The following is an 18,840-nucleotide window of genomic DNA, read 5'->3' on the forward strand; positions in this document are numbered from 1 at the left end:
GAGCATGTCTCTCTGTAGCCCCAGGTGTTCTAGAACTCCCTGTGTAGACCAGGCTGTCCTCAGACTCAGAGCTCCACCTGCCTCTGCCTCTTAAGTACTAGGACTAACGTGTGTGCCACCACACCCAGCCTACATTTTCATTCATAAAAGCTAAACCTTATACATTTTATTGAGCTGGGTGAAATAGCTCTGCACTTTTGTTTCTATTTGATAACATTGAGGGTGGTAGAGATTGAGGATGGTAGACATTGAGGATGGTGGACATTGAAGATGGTGGAATTTGAGGATGGTGGACATTGAGGGCGGTGAACACTATGCTGAGGAGTTAGGATCTGTGATGATACCTTGACTACAGTGATCTTATGATTAGTTTATATTTAAATTATAGTGTCTGCTTTTTTCTTTTTCTTACATCTCCTTGTCATACAAGAAACACAGACTTTTCCATGTAGTTATGGAGGGATTATACAATAGAAAGTGATCGATTGCCATAAACTTCTGCCCTGTGGTCTTTGCAGAGAACTTTTTCCTGGGCCTGAGTTTCCTCGTTTTCAAGCGCAGATAATGGGTTGCTTGAGTTTTCATCCCTTTTGATGTTAGAACTTTACCACTAAAAATCCATTCATCTAGTCAGTGTTTTCTCGGTACTACAGAGGATGCAGCATGCAAGGTACTACCTTGAAGCAGAGAATGACCTCAGCAGATACTAAGCCTGGATCCTTAACCTCGGACTTCTGAGCTTTCAGGATTGTGAAAAGTAGATTCTGTTCTTCATCAATTACACATTCCTAGGTGTTGCTATAGCAACTCAGAGGCCAGACTAAGATGACACCATAAAAAACATTCGAAGGACAGATTGAAAACTGTAACCCACATGAGGGATGGTCACTTATATTTACTAATGACTCATGTACTAATGACTCTTACCCAAGAGAGGATTCCTAACAGAAAATAGATGAGGTGAAAAGTAGTTCACAAAAGTTGAAGTAGAGATGAGCAATAGACAGAAATATTGAATCTGATATTAAACTTCTCTAACAGTCAACAGAGTTAAAAATAACACAAGTTTCAGTTTGTTAAAATGTGAAACTTGACAGTCTATACTGTAACCAAGTGTTACTGAGAATTTAAGAAAGTGACAATTTTGCATGCTTGAGGAGTGCACAAATTGTCAAAACCTGCTTAGAAGACAACCCAGCAATGAATATTTCAAGCATAAGGAACACTTGTTGTTTTTTATCCCAAGGTTGTGCCCTCCCTTCCTCTCTGGCATCCCAGCCCACCCAGGCCGGGTCTCTTCTGTCTGATCTGCTTGCAGTCCACCCATTGACCTTTTTACATGCATGACCTTCAGGAAGCAACAGAAAATGTCCTCTTACTGGGCCACTCGACCAGTGCTTCATCTTTGTCTCTTAGGTGTCCCACCAGGTGCATTCTGGGTCTTGACAGTCCCTCTCTGCTCCCCACACAATCTGCCCTGCATACAGGTACCTCTGAGGACAGCAGGTTCTCTCTGTGACATGTTCTTTTAGCCCACTCTGCTTTGCTTGATCTTACTTGTCCTTCGATTTTCCTTTACTTATCTCTGGCAGTCTTCCTTGGCTCCCCCGGTGTATGAGGGTTCCCTAGAGTAAATGAACTTACAGAATACAGATATTTATTATATATGTAGGTACACACACACACACACACACACACACACACACACACACACGGGATTTATTAAAATAACTTACAGGCTATGTGGTCCAGCTGGTCCAACAAGGGCTGTGTACCAACGGAAGGTCTAAGAATCCAGTAGTTTTTCCATCCACAAGGCTGGATTGTCTTAGTTAGGGTTACTGTTGCTGTGATAAAATACAATGACCAAAAAAGTAACTTGGGAAGGAGAGGGTTTATTTCACCCACAGTTCCATATAGCAGTTCATCATCAAAAGCAGTGAGGGCAGGATCTCAAGCAGGGCAGGATCCTGGTGGCAGGAGCTGATGCAGAAGCCATGGAAGGGTGCTCTGCTTACTGGCTGGCTCCTCGTGGCTTACTCACTCAGCCTGCTCTCTTTTTTTTTGTTGTTTTTTGTTTTTTGAGACAGGGTTTCTCTGTGTAGTTTTGGTGCCTGTCCTGGATCTCAGTCTGTAGACCAGGCTGGCCTCGAACTCACAGAGATCTGCCTGTCTCTGCCTCCCAAGTGCTGGGATTAAAGGCGTGTGCCACCACCACCCAGCTCAGCCTGCTTTCTTATAAACCCCAGAACCACCAGCCCAAGGATGGCACCACCCACCAGGGGCTAGGCCTTCCCCCCTCAATCACTAATTAAGAAAATGCCTTTCAGTTGGATCTTATGGAGGCATTTTTTCTATTGAGGTTCCCTCTTTCAGATGACTCTAGCTTGTGTCAAGTTGACATAATACTAGCCAGCACACTGGATGTCTCAGCTGGTCCTCAGTATATGCCAGGATCCCAAAAAAGTAGGCTCTAATTCCAGTGAATGAAATGGGCTTGCTAGTGAAAGCTAGAGCAAAGGTCAAAGAGAGCAACCTTCCTTCTTCCATGACCTTGTTATGGGCTGCCAGCAGAAGGTGTGGCTCAGATTAAAGGTGGGTCTTCCCAGTTTAAAACGTCTGATGAAAGGTGGATCTTCCCACCTCACAGATCTGGGTTAGAAGTGGGTCTTCCCACTTCAAATGATTCAGTTAAGAACAGTCCTTACCTGGGTGGTGGTGGTGCACACCTTTAATCTCAGCACTTGGGAGGCAGAGCCAGGCGGATCTCTGTGAGTTCGCGGCCAGCCTGGACTTCAGAGTGAGATCCAGAACAGATACCAAAACAACACAGAGTAACCCTGTCTCGAAAAAACCAAAACCAAAACAAAACAGCCCCTCACAGGTGTGCCCGGCCATTTGGGTTTTAGTTAACTCCAGGTGCAGTCAAATCGATAACCAAAACTAGCCATCACACTAGCCTGAGTGCCTGCATTCCTAGGTCTGTGAGGCATGTTTATATCTGAAATTGAGGCTTACCTTAGGCTTCTTCAGCATCACAGCATCCTCTGTGAGCATTGTTCTGATTTTCAGGTAGAGGAAACCTATCTGAATATAAGTTTATATAGAGGTCAGAGGTAAAGGCAGGTGACTACCGAGCGTGAATGACAGATGAGTGATATTTAATGATGAAACCTGGGGAAAGTTACACGAAGAGCTATACTTTATAAAGGCAGCCGGGGGCGGGGGGCGGGGGGGGGGGGGGGGGGGGGGGAGATAAATGATTTCTGGAGCTTGCTGTTCTTTTTTTCCCTAATAAATTAGCCATCAGAATTATCCCAAAGTGAGGAGGAGTGTAGAAAGGAGGCCTTAAGTGTGACAGTCTTGTGGAGCTGCCATGAAGACCTGGGCTAGGGCGATAGTAGAGCTTTTAATTATAACATTAGGAGGTTTCTTGGCATTTTTACTTTTATGCTTTCATGATTATAGAATGGACGTTCCAGAAGCAATATGATGATACTGAAACAGATTGCACACAAAAGCAGATACAAGAAACCCTATTTCTGTTTGAGCCGGAGTTAATAGGGTTACAAAAGGATACAGCAGTGACCCACCCGGTTTATTTTGTTTGGGAAGAGTTGTTTTGTAAAGAGTACTGTTACTTACACTGATGTAAATGGTTTGTTGGTTCTAGGTTTTTGTTCTTTTGGTCTTTGTTTTCAGCACTAGGGTTTGAGGTGTACTAGATGGCACTGTGTCTTCAACCTTCCTTTTGCATCTTATTTTGGGATAGGATCTTGCTAAACTGCCCAAGCTGGCCTTCAACTCAGTCTCTAGCTGAGGTTGTCCTTGAATGTGCAATCCTCCTGTCTCAGCCTTCTAAGTAACTAGGATTACAAGCTTGTACTACCAGGTCCAGCTTATTGTTAAATTTTAACTGGCAAACATTTAAATTCCTAACATAGTATGAGTCTCTTCCCCCCCCACCCCGTGTGTGTGTGTGTGTGTGTGTGTGTGTGTGTGTGTGTGTGTGTGTGTGTGTGTGTGTGTCCTTCCATCCTACATATGCAAAAGTTTTTTAGAGGTGACCACTAATTTTAAAGAATTTAAAGGGATCTCTACATAGGGTGTAGCTCAGTGGTAGGAGTACTTCCCTGGTATGTACAAGGCCCAGCGCCACTAAAAATACATAGACAGGAATAAGTGAGTGAGTCAATTTAAAGAAGCCTCACGTTGAAAAAGATATGAGAGCCACTGATCTGGAAATCAGTTTGAAAAGTAAAAAGTACTAATAGAGGGCCTGGGGAGATGCCTGCTGAGTGGTGTCCCTGGTCCACAAGTATGAGGATACGAGTTTGAATCCCCAGCACCCACAGCAGCAGACAGCTGTTAATGTGGTGCTGCGGATGGAGGGAAATATGGCTGGAGCTCATTGGCTGGTAAGCCTGGCTGCTCAGTGAACTCCAGATTCAGTGCAGGAAAGGTGGATGGAGCCGGGGAGATGGCTCAGTGGTAAAGTGCTTGCTAGGTAAGCAGGAGGACCAGAGCATTCTGGCCTTGAATTTAGATCCACAGCACACACATGAAAGGCTGGGCTTGCTAATCCTAACCCAAGGGAGGCAGAGACAGGAGAATTCCAGCTTGCTGGCTACATAGTGTCGCCAAATTGGTGAACTTCAGCTTTAGTAAGTGACCCTGTTTTAAATAAATGAAATGGAAGAAGTCTCTTGACATAGACCTGTGGCCTGCACATATACACACCCACGGGTGCACACACAGACATGCATTCTCAACACGTGAATAAAAACAGAACAAATCAGATGGGGGGTGTTGGAGGAAGTCACCTCTGACCCACCTACAGACATGCACACCAATGCTAATACATACATAATACACACCCCCAAAAAGCACTATTAAGAACAGTAAGGTTGATGAAATAAAGAGCTCTATAAACAGTAATATACAAGATTTACATTAAGATCTTTAATCAACAGAGAGCAGGTGCTTTGTAGGATAGCTGACCTTTGAATTGACTTTTTATTTAAGATTTGTTTTATTTTTTAAATTGTATGTGTGTCTGTATATCTTCCTGGGGTATGTGCACTTGAGTGTACGTGCCTACAGAAGCCAGAAGGCCTCAGATCCCCCAAGCTGGAGTTACAGTTGGTGGCAACACAGCCTGGCTGCTGGCAACCAAACTCTGATCCTCTGCAAGAGCCATGTGGATTTTTCACCATTGGGCCGTTTCTCCAGCTCCCTGAACTGATCCTTGAAAGCTAGTAAGAAGCAACAGGACAACCAGGAAAGGAAACAGCCCCAAAGGCATGAGGGTGTGTGTATTGCACTAGCACCTCAGTGCATTGATGGCTGCTGTGACTGTGGGGACCTGGGGCCCAAATTAAACGGGAGCATTGTAATACAACATGCCAAGAAGCTTGATTGTACGTTGGAAGCAGAATAGCAAGGAGGAAGTTGCTGGTGAGCTTATATGGAGGAAGAAGACAGGAGCTGACACGTTAGGACCTACAGAGAATGAATTTGTGTTTGGAGACCAAGGGGACTAAACAGGAGATTGAGAGCACAGGCCTGTGTAACAAGGACAGAATAAGGTGGGGCCAGTGGAGCTGGAGGAAGGAGGTGTCTCAGAGCTGGAGGAAGGAGGTGTCTCAGAGCTGCTTAACAAGTGTTGGAGGTGGAGAGTAGAAGGACCCGGAAGAGGAAGTCGAGTGTGTTCAGTTAGCAAACATTTTAAGTACTTCATTTTCAATGCCCTCCTCTCAGTGCTCAAAAGTTGCAGGACTTGACACCTCACTCTATTTAGGTTGCTCTTAATCTGGTGGAAATTTCACAGAGCAAAGTCAGTTTTGGTAGGAAGTGTGTTACAAGCGCACAAAAGAAGGATATAATCACATTTTGCTATTTCTTCTCTTCCTGCTTCCCTCCCTCCATCCTTTCTCTTGGCAGGAGATCGAATCCAGTGTCTTGCACATGCCATCCCTCCAGCCCCAAGAGCTATGTTTTTATCTTCTTTCAAATACATAATGTGGCATTGTCTTGTGAATCATCTCATCTCATTCCATGCTATGGAAAGAAAATAAAAGTGATTTAGAAACAACAGTGAAGGGCACTGGGTAGGGAGTGCATCAGTTGGTAATGTGCTTGCCCCACAAGTTTGGAGACCTGCATTTTGGATTCCCAGGACCCATTCCCCATTAAAAAAAAAAAAAAAAAGATGAGCGTGATGGCACATGACCACAAAGCCAGCACTGGGAAGGCAGTCGGGAGGATCCTTGAGGTTTGCTGGCCAGCTTGTGTAGTTGAACAGTGAGTTCCAGGTTCGGGAAGAGACCCTGACTGGAGGGCAGTCAGCCAACCTCCAGAACATGGACCTGCCACGTGACACACAAAAACAGTAACATGGATACTTTGGAAGCATTTTAAACTTTGTTTGCGTATTACTAAGGTATAGCAAGTTTCAGCTCATTTGCTGTGCCATATTTAAATGCTGTGATGTCCTTTCTCTCCAGTATCTCATTAAATGAAGGACAGTGTGTCTATTCTTCTGTTACTTTGTTCCTAGCAACATGGGCGTAGCTGTTATAGTAAGCTATATGTGTGGAAATTTTGGAGGGGCGATTTTGCGGTTTTCTTCTTTATTGTAAGTAGTATTTTGTGAGGGGGCGTAATAAGGACAGCTTATTCTGAAGGGAAAATTAAGAAGACACCTGGTTTGGTATCAGCTATGCAAAGAGCTGGACTCGCTGAGTGGATGTTTTATGTGCCAGAGACATCCTGGATCTGCAGAAGTTGATACCCTTTCAGTGAGAGCTTGGTCGGAAGACTTTGGTATTTTTATGGTTACATTTCTCCTTTTCCTTCTCTTTTTTTCTCCCAGCCGCTATTTAAATAAGGCTTTTCGTATCTGGTCCAAGAAAGATAAATTCTCGTCCACCTTTATAAACAGTGTGATATCCCACACGGACACGGAACACTCTGCGCCAGCGTGGATGCTGCTCTCCAAGATCACTTGCTCATCCCCCAAGCTGGACTACACCAAAATAATGGAGTCATGGGAGAAGCTCAGCAGGTCTGCATGCTTGTAAAGTAGCCGCCAGCAGACACCAGTTGGCTGGGAGCAAAGCTCGTGTCTTCAGGAAATGGCCTGCTCCAGAGCTGTTGCTTTAAACCTTTAAGCTATTGCTTAAAACCAAGCTTGAAAAATAAGAATCACATCTGAGCAGTTTACCTTTGTCCAAGCTCATTAAGACCTTAATGTGTCCAGAACTCAGTTAAACCATGTTAACTACTCCACTTTTAATATTAACAATCCAGAAGCAATGGGTGGTGGTTGTGGTGGTTGTGGTTGTGGTTGTGGTTGTGCTCTTGGCAGCATGCTGTTTAACTTGGCCCTTTCTCCTTTTCCAGTGAACAGTCTCCCAATTCAAACACCTTAGGCTATATGCTGTGTGTCATTGGGCATATTGCAAAACACCTTCCCAGGAGCACCCGGGACAAAATAACCAGTGAGTCTAATGGAGACTATCTTGAGGCCTTGCCATTTACGGCAGCCTTTTCCCCCTCCATGGTTCTGTGTAATTTTAAGTGGTTAAATTTCAGGTTTTTCTTTTTCCTTAGGTGTTGTCAAAGGCAAGCTGAATGGATTTCGGTGGTCTCTAGAGTTGATCAGTTCGTCTGTTGACACTTTGCAGTGTCTTTGCAGAGCGTCTGCAAAGACACTGCAGGAAGAGCAGGTATGGCCGCACACCCTTCCTGTGTTTCCAACGTCTACTCGAACATGCTATACATAAAAGTCTGAGAAGTGTTGTCTGTGACTAGAGAGCCTGGGAGGATAGCAGTCCCCAGTAGCTCTTGCTGTACGTCAGCACCTGTGTGTCCAGCTGCCGACTTTCCTTAAGAGCTGGCTGCTGAAGACATGGCTCCCTTAGATCCATCCCTGCTTTGGCTCCACGTACAAGTGTCTTTTAGTAATGGGTGCCTCCTGATTGATATTTATTTTTCTGGTGACAGTTCTGCAAAATTATCGTTGAGTGAGTGATAGCCTGAACATTCCAAGGGCATTTAAGACATTGTCTTTTACCTAATTGTAGAGTTCCAGGCACAGCAAATGGTGTTTGATCTTTTGCTCTATCATATTCCTGGGAATGCCTGTGCCGTTAGTTAGTCACTCAAGTGTTTCCTGCTGGTACTGTGTCTCCAAAGTTGTCTAGCCAACTGGTATTTCTTATAAATATTTTATCAATTCTAGTAATTTTTATATGAATAAATAGTCACAAATCCAAATGAATACTTTATGTGAGACAGTTACTTTGCCCACTACTGGAAAATTCTCCTATCAGTATTTTTTTTAAGCTTTATGTATTTAATGTGACTACGATGACAAATGTGTGAGGGTCAGAAGACAATTGTAGGAGTCAGTTCTGCCTTCCACCAGGTGGGTCCAGGATAGAACTCAGATTGTCAGGCTTGGCAGCAAGGCGCTCTGCCCGCTGAGCCGCCTCACCACCGAATCACCTCACCAGCCCCATCAGTAGTTCTTTCTTATTCCTCTTTCTTTCTTTCTTTCTTTCTTTCTTTCTTTCTTTCTTTCTTTCTTTCTTTCTTTCTTCCTTCCTTCCTTCCTTCCTTCCTTCCTTCCTTCCTTCCTTCCTTCCTTCCTTTCTTTCTTTCTTTAGAGGAATCTTTTTTTTTAATTTATTTTTATTTTATATACATTGGTGTTTTGCCTGCATGTATGTCTGTATGAGGGTGTTGGATCCCCCAGACCAGGAGCCACAGACAGTTGTAAGCTACCATGTGGGTGCTGGGAATTGAACCCAGGTCCTCTGGAAGAGCAGCCAGTACCCACAACCACTGAACCATCTCTCCAGCCCCCCATATCAGTATTTCTAATAAATCATTATTGTCATCTGCTTTTATCATGAGATATGTTCTCTTTTAGTTTTTTAATTTTTCATGGACCTGTATATGTGTCTTTGTGAGTGAGTATGATGTGTGTGAGGGTACCCATGGAGGCCATCAGATTTCTTGGAGCACAGTTGAACAGTTATCAAACAATAAGAAAAAATATAGCTGGAGCTGTGTTGTTTGGCATAAGATCTTGGGAAAATTGGTGGCAGACTTTAAGGATGAGTGGCACACACCCTACTCATGGCAGAACTGGGGTTAGAAGGAAGGTCTTGGTCCCTTCCTGGCATGCTAGAAAAATTTATCTCTGCTGTGGGCTCGTCTTATGAATGCCCGTGGTCATCAGGCTGTTCCGTCAGATTGTTATTAGAGCCTGGGAGAATAGAAAAACATGTCTTCAGATTTAGAAACAAAGAGCTAAAGAAAACTTGACTGTGGCAGCGTCACACCCAGTCCGTTGTGCACCACAGGGAAGGAGAGAGACAACACTTACGGCTCCCAAGGTTTTACTAAATCACCACATACGCGGGTCACTGATCTGATGGATCAGGGCTGCAGGACAAGGACTCGGGAGCCTTGTTTCTCCTGACAGCCCGGAACAGGGGCAGAAGCAGGGTTTATAAACACAAAAATCACAAATGTTGCCAAGTTACAGGTAAAGTTTTCACCAATCAGGGATCAAATATCAGGGACTTTGCTTGTGTGTTCTATTACTGTCAGCTGACACAAAATGGGAGTTTTTCAGTCCAACCAATCAGATTCATTTGTTCTTTCTGTTAGGAATAGCCATAATCTTTTAAAGAACTAAGGGGCATAACAGACTATTTCTATTGTTTAAGGAGGAGGTTGGTCAGCCATTGGAAACCTCACAGATCTGCTGGGGCTTGGGAACTTGAACTGTGTTTCACCCTGGTAAAATGGAGCCTGAAGTCAAAATGGCAGTACTCAGGCCAAGGTGCTTTTGCCTGCTCCCTTTAGTAGGAAAGTGGCCACATTTTTTTCTGCCAACATCTCCCTTGGTAGTCAATGATAGAATAAGACCTTGAGGTTTTTCTGGCATCCTGGGGTGTCTAAGGCCATGTAAACACACTTCTCACTGGTTTTCCTCTGTAAATAAGTGTTCTGTATTTTATTGAGAACAAGAAGTGACCAGTATACCACTCGACAGTAGTGCACACTTAGACTTAGGTCTTGGACACTTTGGGTATCTGTTAAGCTTGGTAAGAGTGGGTCTTCTGTGGATGTCATTAAACTCTTGATAAAAGCTTTAACTACATTAGTGGGGAAAGAAAGTGTCTAGAATAAGAGGGACAATGGTCCTGCTCTTTGTCTTAGCTAAACTTAAGGTCCGAGCTGTTTTCTGTAACTCAGTTTCAGTGATACCGTTTTAGAAACAGGTTGACAGATGGACTTTATATGGAAGACAGTTAGATGAGAGGATTGTGAAGCAAATTGTGTACCATGCATGTAAGAAGCTATGTGAGACAGGCTGCCTGGCTAAATTCAGATATATGAAGACTTTGACAGAAAAGAATTGAATTTATTTGGTGTACCCAGATGCCCAATCTATACAAGTGTTTGAAAATTAGAAGGGAGCAGATTTCAGCCAACTGAAGCAAACTTCCTGAAGTGTGCCTGAAATAAAGGGGCTTGTCTTGGTTCCTGTCCCGAGTCACTGTCGGTGCTCACAAGAAGCTGTACTGAAACTGGACATTAGCTGCGGTGTAGCAAGAATCCCCGAATGGTTTGGCCTTGACAGCTTTCCCAGGCTCTGTGGTTCTGAGTAGTTACTTCAGAACACTGAGGTCCTTGTCTTAGGCTTTTATACATCAGCCTTTGTTTCTTTCTTAGGATTAAGGCCGTTTGATTTCAGGAGCTCTCTTGGCCAACAAGTGGCCGTTAGGTTGTATACTCTATTAAAAGCCATAGGTGTGGTTATTCTTTTAAGAGTAATACACACATGCCGGACAGTGGTGATGCATACCTTTAATCCCAGCACTCGGGAGGCAGAGTCTGGTGGATCTCTGTGAGTTCGAGGCCAGCCTGGTCTATCTACAGAGCAAGATCTAGAACAGGCACCAAAGCTATACAGAGAAACCCTGTCTTGAAAAACCAAAAAAAAAATCAAACACACTCGTTTGCTAGGCTGGGTCGGATTGTGTTTCTTGTGGTGGTGATTTCCTGCTGTTTGGCAAGTGCTGGTGTGACACCACATTGCTCTAGTGCCACATGCACTCGGTGATCCCTAAGCTGGTCTGTGAAAGCCCCTGACATACATGTGACAGTGTCATTGCAGTACAGTTCTCCCTGAAATAGAAGGATATGTTCTAACGTTCACTTCTGTGGAGAAACTTCGCTACATCTAGGTATTTTGGAATGGCCAGTGAAGCTCAGGAATTCTGGGTTTTGAGAATGCTCTTGGGCATAGAAATGTGGTTGTATGTTGTGAGTGGCAGTGACCCCCTGGAACTAGAATCAGTAAGAGACACTAAACACTTGTACCTAAAATATTACAGAACAGTAACAACTTCTGTTTGTATGTGTGTGTGTGTGTGTGTGTCTGTGTGTGTGTGTGTGTGTGTCTGTTTGTCTGTCTATATCTATGTCTTGGTCTATGTGCATGTGCACAGGGACCAGAAGAGGATGTTGGTGTCTTCTTCTGTCACTGCATACCTATTCATTTTCAGACAGGGTCTTCCCCCTGAACCTGGGGCTTACCCTCAGCTCGGCTGGAAGCCAGCAAGCCCCAATAATCCTCTTGTCTCTGCCCGTGTGGAACAGGCGTTCGTGGGAATGGCTGGCTTGTTATGTGCTGAAATCTGAAGTCAAGACCTCATGATTATGGACCAAGTTCCCTTAACTGCTGAGCCATCTCTCCAGATCCCTGCTGTTTTTTTAAGGCGGTGTCTAGCTATGTAGCCACATTGGCCTGGAGCTCTCTGTTTACCTAGACCAAACTGGAACTCAGGATCTCCCCGCTTCCACCTCCCAAATGCTAGGATTACCATACCTAGCCCAACATCAGTCCTTCTTTTATGTCTTTTAAAAGTAAAGTGTTAACCATAATAGTTAGTTCCCTCCCTGTGTGGTAGAATTACCATTTTTCCTCTACTGTTGGAGGGTACTGCTGTTAAAAGTGGTTTATAAACTTGAGAACTAGATTTTCCATTTGCCTTTTGCTCTTCTAGAGCAAATGTGGAAAGAAAGATGATATACACAATACTCTTTAAACATTTGACTTAGCTAGTTCCCATAGCCAGGATGCTGAAAGTGTTGCTGGCTGGGGTGTGGGGCATGTGCTGGGAAAGGTGAAAACAGTGAGTGTGGTGGCTGGGCCTTCCTGCCTTCCAAGAGCCTGGGGGTTCTGGGAGCTGGGCTTGGTGAGTCATCTGAGCCATGTGAGACCCGTCAGAGCTAACCTGTGACTTGTGCAGGAACTGCTGAAGCAAGTGTGTGGGGATGTGCTCTCCACCTGCGAGCACCACCTCTCTAACATCCTCCTGAAGGAAGATGGAGCAGGAAACATGAATGAAGACCTGGTGGTAAGCAGCTGCTTTTTCTTCATCTTTTTACAGCAGGGTTTCTTCAAGGGTGATTGTGTAATGTGAGTTTCAGTTGCTATTGACAAGAAAAAGGCTTTTAGAGCTTACTTTTTTAGGTTTTTTTTTGTATTACGTGTATGCTTGTTTATGTGTGCTAGGAGGAGGCGGGTATGTGAATGTGAATGCAGATACTTGTGGAAACAAGAGGAGGATATTGGATGCTATGGAGCTGGAGCTACAGGCATTTGTGAGCTGCTGCTGTGGGCGCTGGGAACCAAACTCAGGTCCTCTACAAGAGCAGCAAGTGCTCTTAATTGCTGACATCTCTCCAGCCCCCGTTTGGCCTTTTGACTTTTAAAATAACTATAACATGTCTTCTGGGCTGTTTAAACTTTGGACTTTGGCACTGGGGGAATAGAGCTGAGCTTTCGTAATGTGCAAAATAAAAGGGGAGATTTGACCTGCCAGGACACAGATGCTCTTTGCTGAGCCAGTTATCTTGGTGGGCACTCCTGCTTTAACAATAGTGTCAGCATAAAAGACCACTTGAATCAGGACACATAGGCAGTTAGCACTGTTAACCATGATCCTGATGCTGGCATCTGACATTGTCTGTTAGAGGAAATGGGCCATGGTTTTGATGCCCGTCAGGATGGATTGTCATTTAACCAAGCCTGGCTGGTGTCTCCTCTCTTTAAATGAGCAGAGCGCCTCCTCTCTGTATTCAGTTCCTGCTCTGCCAGCCTTGCTCTAGTACTTAGTGATTACAGACCAGGGTTAGAGTTGTAAGGGAAGGCCACTCTACCAGCCGCTCTGTGTGCACACGTTCAGTGATAAGCATTAGCATTATGGGACTCTGGATGCTGTCAGCAGACTTCAGAGGGCTTGCATTTTATCAAGTATCAGTCACTACCCACACTAATGTTACAAGAAAATGAAAATCACAGCAACTAGCAAAAACACCGTGTTTTATGTTTAAGATTTTTTTAAAAACTCAAAGACATGTGCTGTTGGCTTCCTTACCACAAGGTTAAGGAGTTATTTATTCATTTATTTGTTTTGGTTTATTTGAGTCAAGATCTTGCTATGTTGCTTGGACAGACCCTCCCAGCACACCCCTTCCCCAGTAGCTAAGATTGTAGGCATGCATGTACAACTGTTTTAAGCTCTAAAATAACCTTTCACCTGACCTTTGACTTTTTAATAATGCTCATTCACCTTTGGGGTGAAGAAAAATAATATTATTTATTAAAAGTGGATGTCACTAGAAAACATGAATAGTGGTAGCTTGCTCTGAGGGAGTTGGACCTTGTGTGTGTTCTGAGCAGGAGTTTAAACAGTAAACTAACCTGGAGGACCAATTGGAATTGTTTTACAATATACAGTGAGTTTACCTGCTTCTAAAAACATTTAGTTTGAAGTGCTGGGGATCAAACACAGGGCCTTGAGCATGCTAGGCCAGCTTTCTGCCGTTGAGCTAGACGTCCAGTCCTTTATGTGCTCTTTCAGTCTGGATTTCACTGCTAGGAAAATTAAACAGCAGGTTTCACAGAGGTATCCATCAGGCTATTGTAAGAATAAATACCCATGCCAGGCATGGTGGCACCCGCCTTTAATCCCAGCACTCGGGAGGCAGAGGCAGATGGATCTCTCTGAGTTTGAGGCCAGCCTGGGCTACAGAGTGAGTTCCAGGACAGCCAGCATTGTTACACAGAGAAACCATCTTGAAAACCAAAAAAAGAAGAAAGGAAGAAAGAAATACCTACTAACTGTAGACTACTCAGCAAAAGTATCATGAAGCCCATAGCTTTCACATGGCATCTTTATATTCTTTAAGCATTTGTTGTATATATTAATATGAAGAGATGACACCTTCTATTCACAGAAATGTCTATATTTTGATGATAAAATGATATGGTCGTTCTAATTTGGAATGAATTTTATTAAGTAACAGCCAAATTTTTATTAATAGCCATGTATATTTTCTGAAAAAGTAGTGATCTTTTTGTAATTTGTGAGACAAAATAATGCTCTTTTGACATGTTACTCAAGCTAGAGTTTATGGGTTTTTTTGCCTTGCTTTTACTACAAATTTAATTCTCTTTGTAGGTGAAATGTATTTTTACCATAGGAGATATAGCCCAGTTATGTCCAGCCATAGTAGAGAAGCGAATTTTCCTTCTAATCCAGTCGATTCTGGCTTCTTCTTCTCATGTGGATCACCGTAAGGCCTTTGAAGTCATACCCTGCATGCACCATTCCATCCTAAGGCTCATTAACTGTCTCAGTAATAATTCGTTTCCTCTTCCTTCCCCACAGTTCCATCATCTCAAGGGAGTACGGATGCCCTAGGCAGTCAGCTGCCTTTCCAGGTCAGAAGCTCTGCCATGCCTTCCGTGATTAGAGCACACGCCATCATCACTTTAGGTAAGGCACCATGGGAGAAATGTGACTGTAGTCTGTATAGCTTTTGTCTCAAATAGGCGTAACCACAGTAATGTGCTATGTGCTGTTGAGGCTGTGCCTACTCTAGAAGAGTTAATTCTGATGTGAGAGACCAGCTCTGCAGATGGAACAGAGTACTCACAGTGAGAGCCCGTGAGACTGTCACTCTGTGTGATGATTACTTCTCTCATTGCCGTGCTGAAATACCGACAGAGGCAACTTCAAGGAAGAGGGGTTTATTGTAGTGCATGCTTCAGAGGGCGCCTCTGTCCATTTTACAGAGTGGAAGCATGGTAGCACTGGCTGGTCACTGCAAAGCAGGAGACGGGAAATGAGGTTCTCTGGCCAGAAGCCAGGCTGAGATAGGATCCTCAAAACCCCTCCACACTGACCCATGCCTCCTGCCTCTAACCTCACAAAACAGTGTCATCAGCTGGGAACCAAGTATTCAAGTATTTAATCACGTGAGCCTAAGTGGGACATTTTACATAGAAACCATTATACAGGGAGATTCTTTTGTAGGATTGTAGTAATTAATTACAAATACACCTGTTTCTGTCTTTATGGGGGTTTTGTTTTGGCTTTTTTTTGTTTGTTTGTTTTCAGTGTTCACAGTATAGCTTGTGAAGTCTATCAACAAGCGTATTTCAGAGGCCGGGAGAGGGCTCAGTTGATAAAGTGCTACGAAGCACAAGGGCCTGATTGTGATCCCTAGAAGCCACATTTTTAAAATGCCAGAGTCTGGAGAGATGGCTCGGTAATTAAGAGCACTGGTAATTAAGAGCTTTTTCAGAGGACCCAGGTTCGAGTCCCAGCACCCACAGCTCACAACTGCCTGTGACTTCAGTTCTAGGAGATTGATGCCCTCTTTTGTCTTCTGCAGGCACCAGGCATACAAGTGACATACTTACAGGCAAAATACCCATGCACCTAAAACACATTAAGATAAAAAATAGTTAAGGAAACCAAGTCCACTGAGGAAGCAGAGACTGTCAGACCCCTGGTGCTCCCTGGCCCACCAGCCTAGCCTGCTTGGCAAACTGCAGGCCCTGAGAAGCCCCTTTTCAAAGGAGAACACTCAGGGTTCTCTTCTGACCTCTACTGACACTTGTGTATACACACGAGTCTGCACACACACAAAACAAGAATTGTATTCTAGATACTACACTGGGTTTTAGGTATGGAAAGTTTGAAGTTCTGTTTATAGAGCAAGATGATTTATTTAATATTTCCCAGAACTGACAGATGAGTTATGAGCACATTTCTCCACAAACTCAAATAGTTTATCCTGAAAACACTGACCTCTGGCTATGATTGAAATATTCTGTCTTTAAAAGTGATTATGTATTTTATAGTAGAAATAGTTTGGAATGATGGTTTTTGTTGCTGCTGTGGTTTGGTTTGGGGTTTTTTTTTCTTTTTGTTTATTTTGTGGTATTGGTTGTTTTAAAAATACCTAAGAATTACAAATAAGAGCCAAACATTCCCCAGGGCACGAAGCAAACACACTAGAGACTGTAATCCAGCAGTCTCCTTCTAACTGTGAATAAAAATAAGAGAAGTGACACAGTACTCTTTCCTGCTGTCTAGCTTGCATTTTTAATTCAATAAGTTTTTTAGAGCATGTATGTCATCAAAACTAAAATGTGTTAGGTTTTACTGGTCATTTTGTGGGTAAGTAGGTAACTATAAAATTCAAAGAACGACTTTAAGTGCAAGACGATTTTATTATTGCAGAGGAAAAAATCACGTGTCTCAAGAAACTTGTGGAGTTTATGATTTTGAGTGCTATTTTTAAACTGTCTAATATTTGTCTGTGAGTTTGTTGTTCTTTGTGATTTGGGGCGTATGTTTCCTCTGTGTAACCCGAAGTGTGGCATCTAGACATCTTCCTCTTTTCCGTAATAGGTAAACTGTGCTTACAGCATGAAGACCTTGCAAAGAAAAGCATCCCAGCCCTTGTGCGAGAACTTGAAGTGTGTGAGGATGTGGCTGTCCGCAACAATGTCATCATTGTGATGTGTGATCTTTGTATCCGATACACTGTCATGGTGGACAATTATATTCCCAATATTTCCATTTGTCTGAAAGATTCAGACCCATTTATCCGGAAGCAGACACTGATCTTGCTTACCAACCTCTTACAGGTATGAGTAGGCCTAAGACTGCCCTTTTCTGCTTACCATGCTGGTTTAAGGGAACATTCAGTTAACAATGATATGCTTAGTTTGTTGTAGAATCAGAGACAATTATTCTCATCTCTGTTTAGTGTTCACTGGCATATTTACACAGAAATCCTGTGAAGCAGGGCGATTCTGTGTAGTAGACCTGCAAAAGGAAGTATTGGGGACAGGCGGCTCCAGTCCAAGTCCCCCTGCTCCTCTTGGCCATATCCCTGTGTTTCAGCCATCATGGCTCTTGCTTTAAAATGTAGATCATATTTGGAATGCACTGTCTTACAGCATTGCTGCAGGAGTCAGTGAACGGTTTTCAGTCTAAAACATCGTGAGCTGCAAGACTGTCTAGAGCATATGATACTTCCGTGTACATTCAGAGCTTGTAGTTAGCCTATAATGAGAAGGAAATCGCTGATTATACATCTTTTCTAAACACTCATAAGCTTATCTTCTCCTGCATTACGGATTATTATGGATCTGCCCATTGAAGCCATATTCTTTGTGTTATTTTCTTTATGCTGTAGATTTGTTAAGTTTTTGCCCAAATACTCCTCTGCATCTCTTCGAACTGGCAGGTGCTATGTGCTTTGAAGGAGGTTAGGAGGTAAACACTGTCAGACTACACTCGGGTCCCAGGTGGACCAGTGGTCAGCAGGTGGAACCTTACATAAAGGAAAGCCAGCAAATGACTCTGCACCTTGGCACATCTCACGTTTCCATGTCAAAGTCCACCCTGAAGTATGCTGTTTTCACCCTCGTACAGGAAGAATACGTGAAGTGGAAGGGCTGTCTCTTCTTTCGCTTTGTCAGCACCCTGGTCGATCCACACCCAGACATTGCCAGGTAATCTTGCCTTCCCGTGTCAGGGAGCTCAACAGTTGACCTATTTCCTGGTGTGCACTCTTTCCTTTCAGGGTAGTCTACAGTTGTTTGGGATTTAGTCGGCTTCTAATAATTACCAGGAAATCTTAAAATACTGAATGATAGAACAGACCTTATATATACATGTTTTAAAAGCAAAACAAACCAAACCTGAGCAGACGGCTAACTAAATAATCTCAGCTCTGACTCCATCATTTGCTAACACTGCCTGCTCTCACTAAGGAGTAGTGACGAACACTCTGCCTGGTCATTTAAACTGTATAGTATGGGAGGCATTAACTAGTGACTCTTCTAGTGATTTCTAGAGACAAAAAAAAAAACAGTTAATTTTGACAAATCCAATTTTCCTTTAAGTTCAGAAATTGTAAGGAAGAGATTCTAAGAATTAAAGAGTGAATGGCACAGTGTAAAATGCAGTGTGCAGATTGCAAAGGCTCCTTGGAAATGGTTTTGTTTCTTGAGAACTAGAAAGGAGAAGTATCGCTTTGCCATTCCTTAATTCCTATTCTTGTATTTTTTTTTTTTTTAAAGATTTATTTTCAAGAGGTTTGGAAATGCTCTGATAGGATTTGCTACTCCAGATTATGTTGTATGAATAATTATTTTTAAAGCAAATCTTCATGTGGAAAACATGCTGAATGCCACAACCAAAGCCACTACAGCAGGCGAAAGGTCTTTCCAGAGTCATTAACTATAAATAGCTTATAAGAACGGCTCTCTCTGCTTCTAAATTTGGTCACCAATAATTTGGTCTGCTTTCCATAGAAGAATTTCTGTTGAGTTCTTTGGATTTAATTTTCAAAGAGGAATATTTCACATAACAAAGTAGCAGAACATTAACCTTCTAATTAATATTGTCTAGAGGCAGAAACAAAAACACTGGGGTCTCC

General features: G+C 43.2%; 1 protein-coding gene and 1 long non-coding RNA gene across 4 annotated transcripts in view; one reads left to right on the forward strand and one right to left on the reverse strand.

Annotated features, from left to right (window-relative positions):
- Positions 1-18,840, forward strand: part of Ncapd3 (non-SMC condensin II complex subunit D3) — a 79,643-nt gene that overhangs the window by 36,112 nt on the left and 24,691 nt on the right. For 2 of the 3 annotated variants that reach the window (XM_052755261.1, XM_052755269.1), the window contains exons 17-24: positions 6,875-7,066; positions 7,405-7,502; positions 7,615-7,730; positions 12,339-12,446; positions 14,556-14,670; positions 14,766-14,873; positions 16,800-17,038; positions 17,832-17,911. In XM_052755261.1, coding sequence (XP_052611221.1) covers positions 6,875-7,066; positions 7,405-7,502; positions 7,615-7,730; positions 12,339-12,446; positions 14,556-14,670; positions 14,766-14,873; positions 16,800-17,038; positions 17,832-17,911 — 1,056 coding nt within the window. Of the gene's footprint in view, positions 1-4,034; positions 5,310-6,874; positions 7,067-7,404; positions 7,503-7,614; positions 7,731-12,338; positions 12,447-14,555; positions 14,671-14,765; positions 14,874-16,799; positions 17,039-17,831; positions 17,912-18,840 lie in introns of those variants that run through there. The other variant, XM_052755280.1, reaches the window with a different exon arrangement.
- Positions 876-3,192, reverse strand: LOC128121037 (uncharacterized). Its single transcript, XR_008222048.1, has 2 exons — positions 1,737-3,192; positions 876-1,639 (listed from the first exon to the last, which is right to left on the reverse strand). It is a non-coding gene; the product is annotated as an uncharacterized LOC128121037 (long non-coding RNA).

Source organism: Peromyscus californicus, unplaced genomic scaffold (assembly GCF_007827085.1).
Source record: "Peromyscus californicus insignis strain IS unplaced genomic scaffold, ASM782708v3 Scaffold_11__1_contigs__length_118956290, whole genome shotgun sequence".
NCBI lineage: Eukaryota > Metazoa > Chordata > Mammalia > Rodentia > Cricetidae > Peromyscus > Peromyscus californicus.